The following is a 10,305-nucleotide window of genomic DNA, read 5'->3' as shown; positions in this document are numbered from 1 at the left end:
GGCATGAGAATGCTTTTATTTAAGGATACTTATGTAAACAAACTACCTTTACTGGGTAATTAATGAATTTCTCTTGCAGAAGTAATATTTTGCAAAGTTGATTTTATTTTTTCAGACTTTCCAATTTTGAAGGCCTACCCCTTCTCCTTATCCTACTGAGCCCAAATTTCACGCATCTCATTTTTACATGGAATGGAACCAAACTGGAGGAAGACCAAAAAAAATTTATTTCATTGCTGATATCCAATTCTGCTCTGTGCACTTTTGTGGGATTTTGGGACATGCTCCTTACCACCCATGTCATAGGTGTTACAAACATTCAACAAATTTGAATGATTTTTCATTGGTGATAAATAACATAAAACAAAGAACTTAATTGTAGCAGAGTTTCTCTGGTGTTTCAGCAGATCTTTGCTTTGTGTAGATAGTAAGCCAAAACAAATACTATTTATCACATGCTACATGTAATGTCTGGTGTCACCAAACAATGTTGGTATCTTTCTTGAAACAAACAAATGTTTTTAAAATGAAATTATACTAGTGTAACATTCAGTATAACAGTATGCGCTCTAGCACTTATCATACTTATACACATTTGTTTGCCACATCTTCCTTGCTCGCCTTGTCCCCTCTTGAGTGCCAACTTCTGCCACACTGTCTACCTTTCTGCTGTAATGGAACAGTGCTTCTGGGTACTGGCTAATCTTAATAATTGTTTGGTTCTGTTAACATGGGTACATAGTGTTGGATGATGACCGCAAGTAAGTCTTTGTTATCACTGAAGGAGGAGATGCATCAACATTTCATATAAGTATTTACTTTTCAATACACGAAGACACCTAAATATTCCTTTGCATATGAATATGGCTTCCTAATCTGATGACTGTATGGCTCTCCTTCTGTAACAGATATGAATTTTTAATCTGATTTTGAATGAAATTGATATTTGCAGTATTGGCACAAGGAAAACCATTTTTATCAGTAGCTCAAAATAAAATACACATTGGTCAAACATCCATTAGATGTATGTAATGCATTTGAATCAATATATTCAGACTCTGATGTACTATTCCAGTATCGTGTAGTCACATCTGTCAGAAGTTCTGTAATCTTCCTTAGATGTGATCATCTACAGCTTTCCCACCTGTTTTTTCAACTGGTCAAATGATGTTTCATGTAATGCCAATAGAACTAGATGCATATGACATGACCAACCTTTACTAACACACAGTTGGACAATGGTTGTTGGGACATTGTATGGTTTGCAATGGAAACTTCGGCCCAGTTTCTATCTTAGGGTTGATTACATACAAACTTAATATTTTGTCCTTCTATATGAAGTATTTAAAATTTGCAGAGGCTGAAATAACAGTTCTTCGGTGCAAGTGATTTGCTGTAAATTACTTCATCAACAGAAGTTTATAAATTGTATTGCATTTAATCAACCCCAAATAGCTTTCACTGCAGTGGCATGAATCAATATGCACTTAGCGCTATGAAAAGGCCTCAGTTGAAGATAAGTCTGCCTAATCTGTCATAGATTGGCAGCAAGAGAAAACATATGTGACAGTTAAAGAAATGTGCAAGCTTTCAGAGGCAGTGGCTCCTTTTTCCGTCAGTTAGTTACATGTTCCATGGATCATTTTGCACAACAGACCATGTTGTTGTTGTTGTTGTTGTTGTGGTCTTCAGTCCTGAGACTGGTTTGATGCAGACCATAAATATGTGGAATGAATTATTTTACATTCACATCACAAATTAGTTTGTTCATATGCTGAAAGTGAAGGGGAAGGAAGAGGGATGAAGGAAAATGGCTGGCGAGGCTTAGGAACTGGAGAGAGTTCGGAAAAGTCACCCAGAACCCTTGGTCATGGGAGGCTTAGCAGATGAAATGAGAAGGAAAGACTGATTGTTGGGGGACTGCACTGGATGAGATTTGAAAATCTGAGAGCTTAAAGGTGGAAGATGGGTAATAAGAAGGACAGAGATTACTGACGAAACATCATGCAAGACTTAATAAGAGCAGAAAGCTAAGTGCATAATGTGAGGTACAAATTTGGGGGGGGGGGGGAGGAGGGGGTCAGGCAAAAATAGATACATCAGTCAATAAAAGACATAGAAAACTAACAGGAAGTGAAGAAAAGAATAGTTACTGATATGCTGAGACCGAATAAATTATAGTAAATTGAGCCCTGGTGGGTGGCGAGAACCAAGGACATGTTGTAATGCCAGTCCCCCCACCTGTGGAGTTCTGAGAAACTGGTGTCTGGGGGGAAACAGGCACCAAGGTTATGACTGCCATGTTGTCAAACATGCTCTGCAAAAGGATATTGTGTGTTGCCAGTACAGACACCCCCCCCCCCCCCCCATGTCCATTCATCCTAATTGATTACTTGGTGGTAGTCATATCAGTGTAAAAGGCCAAACAGTGTTTATATAACAGTTGGTACACAACATGTTTCACAGGTGGCTCTGCCTTGGATAGTACATGTTTGGGCAGTTGCAGGGCTGATACATGTATGATAGTAGCTGTAGGGTGGGGAAATGGGTGCAGGAGCAATATACGGTCTTACCTGGATGCTGCACAAGTTGGGAGGGGAATTATTGACTAGCTATTTATATGTGGGGGCAAAATGTTGGACATAATGGGTCTCATTTCAGGGCACGATTTTACGAAGTCTTAGGCTTGTTGAAGTAACTGATAGGTTTAATGTGGGCGGAAGTGTGTAGCCGGCCTTCGGTGAGGTACAGATCAACATCCAGGAGTGACGTAGGATTGGGAACATGCATTTAGTGATTACAAAAATTTTAACAGGTCACCCTCCCCATGAGTCCATATGACATCTAAACCAAACCAGGGGCCGAAGGCTCATGGATCCCAGAGAAGCCCCCTTCAACAGGCCCTTGAAAAGTTGGCGTAGGAAGGAGCCATCCTCATTCCCATGGTCACACTACTGACCTGTTTGTATGTCTGACATTCGCCTTACAGCTGCCTCTTAAAAAGTTCTAGCTTACACAGCCAAAGGTTTCTTAATTCCATGTTGTCCCGGATTTGTACCACGTAGATCTATTCTGATGTAGACTTTCCATCACAATTAATTACACTTCTTTCCTCTACGAAAGAATGCCAATACCATCTTTACTACACAAGACATCTACAGTATCCTATAGTATTCCTTCATTAACACCGCGGTGGAGCGATAAGATACGATTACAATTAAATTCTACGTTGAAATGACATATATATATATATATATATATATATATATATATATATATATATAATTGCTGACATATCTAGTCGCATGAATGTGCAGTCACGCGGTCTAAAACAAGATTGTTTCGAAAGTAATCTCTGGCATAACTGACGCGTGTCAAGAAGCGTTTCAGCGATCTTCCGTAGAATGCAAGCATACAAAAAATTAGCTTTACCGATGTAATTTATATGTTTTGTGGATTTTCACGGTTACGGGCGTTTGTGTCTCACGTAATCGTAAACTAAGGATGCATGTCTATGCGCTCTTGCAGAACGACCAAGCTTACATTCAACGATTCGGTCCACTTCCACTAGGAACTGTCACACATACCTCAGGCAACAGCTGATGCTTCCAAAGATCTTACGTGGCAAAAAATAACGTAACTGATAGAAATAACCGGTTACTGAGAAGTAACGGTTACTGCGATAACCGTTCCTCTGATTCTGGCAGTTATTTCAATAACTGTTTAGTGTCAACAGTGCCTCGCGCCATCTGTTGACCGAAGATTGTACTGCGCATTTGGAAGGCGTTCTATAGACCATGGGAATAACTGTGAGACTGCGCGCCATCTGTTGATAAGAACTGTGTACTATTTCGTGGGCCTTCGTTACTTTTAGCATAAACAATTAAATAAAGTTAATGTCCAAGCCGTGGCTGATAGGAGCTGCAGTACAGGCATTAACAAGTACGGTCGTTCCCTTAAGCCACCGCCTTACGTGTTAATTTAGCTTGGACGGGTAGTACAAGGAAAGTTACTTAGGAATTCGAGCGACTATGGAAATAACTGTCAGAGACCAGTATTCTCCTCTGGCAGTTATCGTTATTGGCTCGTAGTTCTAGTTCTCTGGTAGTTATCGGGCTACCACCACAGATAACCTGGCAGCTGGTAACGGAATAACTGTGTGTGTAGACGTTCCTGACTCGGTGACTCCAGTTAAAGGTCGTAGTTCCAGGTGATATTTCCAGAGAGGATAGTAACTGGAGCGAACAAATATTTTCGTACTGCTACGGAAATAGCCGCTGGCCATCGCGAATGACAAATAACATGTCAGAAAGTATAACATAATACAGTGGAATATAATAATTATTATCCTCATCATTTGTCAGGAGATTGTCAAAATATGTGAATATATCACAGTAACTGCTAATATTTACAGAATTGGTACACTGACAGAATAAAACACAGTTACGTACTTTTAATAAATTTATCGTGCACAGAATACCCGATCTTGACTGTTGCAACCAAGTGCTGTCAAAACTGAAATATAGCAGAATTTTTACCTAAGCTGGTCTATCAGTCTCTGTTACGATATTCATCTACAGAGTAGAAGGAGGGGTCAGTGGAAGCGTCTGATTCCACCCGTCTGCTTCGACGTAAAGGTGTTGTGGTGTGTGAATGTCATTACGGCACGGTGTTTATGAGTTGGTTTTTTTGTGTGTGTGTGTGTGTGTGTGTGTGTGTGTGTGTGTGTGTGTGTGTGTGTGTGTGTGTGTGTGTGTGTGTGTGTGTGTGTGTGTGTGTGGGGGGGGGGGGGGGCTGTCGATCTAGGTTGCAGTGCCGGAATTTGCTGGTGGTAATTAATATTTTTTTTTTTCTAGCTGTGATGTTTTGTGTATTTATGAAGTATTGAATGTGATTTAATTTATGTAGGGATGATTGATTTGTGGACTTTTGGGATTGTGGTTTTATTTTTCGCAGTTGTAGGTGTTGCTTTTTGGCATCAGTAGCTGTGATGGACCTATATAGGTCACCGGAAATGACCGATTCCCATTTTCATAGTTGTGTGTGTTGATGTTTTAGTATCGTCATCTGAGGTTGACCTATGTAGGTCAAGGGAAATGTCTGATTCCAATTTTCGTACTGTTAGTTGTGGGTATTGGTGTTTTGGTATGGTCACCTATAGTTGACCTATATTGTTCAAGGGAAGTGTCCGATTCCTGCAGATTTTTGTTGGTGTAGCGGAATGCTGTATTTTTTTTCTTTTTGTTCTTCATTTTGTGTTTTGGGATCATGGTGTGTTTTTTTTACTAGCTTGTCCTCACCCTAAAACCCCCAACTTCCCGCAGTTGTCCCATTGGTTTGATTGTATTTTTGGTGGGAAATGTTATTGTATTATTTATATGTAACTTCGTGTTTGTTGCCATGTGTATGTAGTGACGTCATAGACACTTAAAATAGCCATTTCCGGCATATTGATGACGGGTGGAATCAGACACTTCTGTATCAAATAGTTTTTCAAACACACTGTAAACCGTGCCTTATCTGAAACCAAGTTTTTAATGGTTGCTGACTTGCTGGCAGTTTATTGAAAATGCATGTTCCTGAATATTGGACCCCTTTTGGACCAAGGTAACTAATTTTAGGTCTTTATGTAGATTGCTGTTTCCATTTCTAGTACTGATATTATGTATTAAGCTATTGGTTGGAAATACTTGAAACAAACTTCATAAAGGAATAAATATACTAGGAAGCTGTGGTTAGAATACAAAGTTCCTTGAACAGGTTCCTACATGATGTTCTTGAATTGATACCACAAACGATTTTTATTACACGTTTTACATGCGAAAAACTTTTGCTACGTTTGATAAGTTACCACAGAATATGCTCCCTTATGAAATAATAGAACGAAAAAATGTTTTATGCCCTTCCCAACTGAATTTATTATCGAGTTGTAGTCCCAGAAATGTAACACTGTCAACCTTTTCGATCTGCATGTCTTCATATGTTATAAACATGCTGTCGCTGGAGAAATCGAGCAGTTTGCAAATCTGACATAAAACTTGGATTAGCGTACTCACACTTTCCCCAATACGACTAGCTTTTACAGCACAGGAGTAAACGAATATGTCACATTACGTATATTTTTTGTTGTATTATAAGGCTGTACACTTTATTCTATTATGCGAGCAGCACAAGAAATTAAGCTTCGAATTTAACCTACAGTACTCAGTTTACATATTACTTCATACTTAAAAACGCACGTTAACATTTTACTTAAACAGTGCTTTGGCGAAGTTCCGCGTACTTTCTGTCGCAGCTGCGAAGATAATATTTCTAATAGCGACCGATAACCTACAAACATATAATATGAAACACTAATAATCGTTCTAACATCAACTAAAATGTACCCGGAGTTAATAAGCTAAGGTTATGACACGATTCATGCGACATTCCTGCTATTTCACACTACTCGCAGTTACACTGATAACTAAACTGATGGATTCCAACTATGTAGTTATTTAACTGTCGGAGTTATCGGTATTCGCTAGCGAAAAATAACTTGGCAGTTATTAATAACCGTTACCGATAACGGTTATCAAAGAATAACTGGAACTGTGATAACGGTTACTCCAGAATAACCGTTTGGCCCACCTCTGAGTGTCACACATACCTCAGGCAACAGCTGATGCTTCCAAAGATCTTACGCAAAGTTTGTCAGTACTTAGTAGTATTTTGCTTCTTGAAAGGTTGCTTTCTGAAGACTATAGTAGTATTTTTATGAAAATTGCCTTATACTCGATTATTACGAAGTTGCTAGTGTTTATAGCTCAGAGTCACGAAATAATGCGCTATTTCGTGAATCAGCTGTGGTTGTAGAAGTGTCATAACTTCATTCCAAACTGTATAGTTTATATATGTTGTTGGAAATGTTGATGTAGGTAGCGGGTTCTGGTGCGAAGAGTGAAATACACATGTTCTAAATAGTTTACCGATGGATTTTTCTGGTGATCCAACAGGCAGCGAAAATACTGCCTTTGAGATAGATGAACAGTTGCGCAAACTGACAGTTAATAGTGACAATAGCTTTACATTTACCGAAACTCAGACACGCGAAGTGCTGCACGTAACACACAATGAAATCGTTTCAGAGTGCTTCAGTGATGCTCTTTCAGAACAAGCAGATACTGTTGACGGCGCCAATTTCAGTACGTTGTCAACATGGGAATGCGTACCTCCTGAGTCGAAGAATCTGGACAGAGTTGTGGACGTTCTCTCGCCGGAAGAAGTTAGGTGGTTTTATAAAAGTGAAACTGAAAAGCGATGGCTGGAGTTTAGTGGATATGATTCTTTGCGAATAGAATATAAATATCAGGATGTGTTTCATAAGTGGCATAGTGCTCATTACCCAGAAGACAAGGAAAATGAGACAGAAGAGTCCAACGATACCGGTTGTGCCTTATTTTCAGAAAACGATAGCTTTAAACATGACGATTCAAGCAACAGTTTCGGCAAAGCCGATTCAAGCTTTACAACAGACTCTGAGCATAAAATCGTCGTCCGTGGTGGATTATATGAAGTAGATCTCCATGCTTGGAAGTGCAATTCCATTTATTGGCCAGGTACATAATTTCTTATGTGAATACATCTTGCTTGAAGGACTATGTTATTCATTAAAATGAAATAGGAGAGATAATGTAATATTAATTTGATACACATTTTAGGCATATTTTCAAGTCTGTCTGATGTGACTGCAGAATGTATCACCCTTTATCTCTGCATTTATAATGTGCATGTAGTCACTATTGATTAAAATATTCATCTGAAGTGTGCTTGTTCAAGTTTCTGGAAGCAAAAAATGGCCATTACTTAAAACACACAGCAATATGTAATCAATTGTGTCCTGTGTGATTTTTGCATCACACCAAACAAAGTATTTATCAGCATCTACAAAAATTCTCAGATCCCCTTGCTTATCAGTAGTAGATTTTAATTAAAACCAAGAAGCTCTGAACAGTACTGAATTTGTTAAATTTGACGTCTTACAATGAATGAAATATTCTGTGTAACACTTAGCATGGGTGCAAATGATGCATTTAATAATTCAACAGCAGTGCTGTTGAGATTTTTAATTTAAAGTATTTGTTCCAACTGTAGCTTACATTATTCACATTTATATCACTTAAATGTTCTATGTTGCTTATTGTTGCATTTGTCATACAGTGATTTGCTGTGACAAGGCCTGTGCGTATGAAAAAAGGGGATTAGTTGTAGATGTATGTTTTGGTGTCTGTTTGGTATAGAAAACTGTCTTGGACAACTGTTATTGTGCTGTTCTGTTTTCGGCTTTTGCAGTGTAACACATAATTGCTGAGGCTCTCTCAAGTGAGATTGAGTGATGACTAATTCTGATACACTAAAATTGTTGGACTGAACACTTACTCATCATTCTGAAGCAATGTTGTTGATGTTGGTTTAAGCCACCATATTGACATTAATTGTAATGAAACAGTCCCTTCTGATTTTATTGTCTGTTGGAGGAAGCCACCAAATGAGACTTAATTTTATTATGATTATCAGTCCCTGTTGTTGCTTCCCTCAGTAGTCACAATCATTTTCTGGGGACAATGAACAGGTCCTCTGTTAAAAAATTGTAGATCTTCAGTAACACCCCCGACATATGAGCTTGGAATCCTCACAACAGTTATGGTGACGAAGAATGCCTTACATGCTGGTTTAATTTTGTTTAATTTAAATAATGAATTTTAAGAGAGACCACTCACCAAAAAGCAGAAGTGCTGAGGCATTGATAGGGACACACAAGAAAAAGAAGGAACACACACTGTCTCATTCCTACCTACCTACCTACCTATAGCCTCTGCAATAAATGTTGGCATGTTGCCCGCTACCTAGTGTCTGACAGTGCTACTGGCAAGCAGTGTGCACTTAGAATCTTGAGAGGCCAATTGAGGAGCTACTTGACTGAGATGTAGTGGCTCCGATCATGAAAACTGACAACAGCCGTGAGAGTAGTGTACTGGCTATAAGCCCCTCCATATACACATCAACTGATGCCTATTGGTTGTGGATGACATGGTTATCGGTTGGTACCATTGGTCTCTCCGAGGCCCGTACACACAGAGAGATGGGCTGTGGGCTATGTTGGGTAAGCTGGATACAGGGAGAAAGATGAAAGAGGCAAGAAGAGAGTTGGGCATGGGTAGCTAGTAGCTTTCAGGGAGGTAGCTGGTTTGTTGCCTAGGAATGTGGGAGGCCAGAAGGGAGGGGTATCAGGTGCTTGGGATAGACATGTGGGCACAGGTGTGAAAGCTGTCAGGGAGTGGCACACAATGAAGGTGATGTGGGGACATGAAATGGGAGGGGGTTATAGGACAGAGTAAGGGGAAACTTTGGGGTGTGGAGGATTTGGCGGCAGGAGGTTAATGAAGATCGAGGTCAGGAGCGTTGTGGGAGTGAATGGTGTATTGCAAGGATAACTCGTCTGCGTAGCTCAGAAAAGATGGTGACAGAGGGAATGATTTTGTTTGTACTCCTATTTTTTTTTTTTTTTTTTTTTTTTTTTTTTTTTTTTTTTTTTTTTTTTTTTTTTTTTTTACTGTTGGCTGTCCCTGATAGTGTTACACAGGACAAAATTTCACCGATTAATAGATTACATGATATAATTGCTTTATGTTAGCACTTCATTCATGTATTGAGCAGATGTTTGACAGAACAAATTGAACTTCATGAAAAGTCCTTCTTCCGCTTTGCATATGTAACACCTTATTGAATTTTATGGGATGGAACATGGGATAGTGCGCTTAGGTATATCTTTCATATTTTATTCATGGTCCAATTTTTGCTGTCTCCTTTTCAAGATGTATCGTATGAAGTTAAGTAAATTAATGGCGGATTGAAAGGGTAATAGAGATGTTGTTAAAGTAAAGGCATTTCTATGCTTTTAAAACCACTTAATAGCCTATTAATGAGAGATGCTTCAAGTCTGAGCAAACATATGATATGAAGTTACTGAATGAACTGGAATCCTGAAAATTCTGACACTCCAGAGCAGTGTTCTTGCAAGTTTTATTGAGGATATGTATCTGCTGTTGTATTCCAGGAGCTGGTGTACCATGTAGAGCAGAGAGCTTTTTGGTAAATACCTGTGGATGTAATGTTGTTCTGCTTTAATCAGTGGTTTGACTGATGAAATGAGAGATGTGGTAGCAGACTTCAGTATAACTTAGTTCAATGTTAGGTTAGACTGGAAGGTGATAGTATGGCTGAGAGTTGATAAAGACAAAGAATGTGTGATGAAAATAATCTGTT

At 39.0% G+C, this 10,305-nt stretch overlaps 1 protein-coding gene across 1 annotated transcript in view; it reads left to right on the top strand.

Annotated features, from left to right (window-relative positions):
• The first annotated feature begins 6,689 nt into the window (after positions 1 to 6,689).
• LOC124711464 (phospholipase DDHD1-like) overlaps positions 6,690 to 10,305 on the top strand; it is a 176,891-nt gene continuing 173,275 nt past the window's right edge. Inside the window, exon 1 of the mRNA XM_047241560.1 lies at positions 6,690 to 7,598. Within this exon, the coding sequence (XP_047097516.1) occupies positions 6,971 to 7,598 (628 nt within the window). The 5' untranslated portion in view covers positions 6,690 to 6,970. The remainder of the gene's footprint in view (positions 7,599 to 10,305) is intronic.

This window comes from Schistocerca piceifrons, chromosome 8 (genome assembly GCF_021461385.2).
Source record: "Schistocerca piceifrons isolate TAMUIC-IGC-003096 chromosome 8, iqSchPice1.1, whole genome shotgun sequence".
NCBI lineage: Eukaryota > Metazoa > Arthropoda > Insecta > Orthoptera > Acrididae > Schistocerca > Schistocerca piceifrons.
This window is presented reverse-complemented; position numbering and strand designations above follow the sequence as displayed.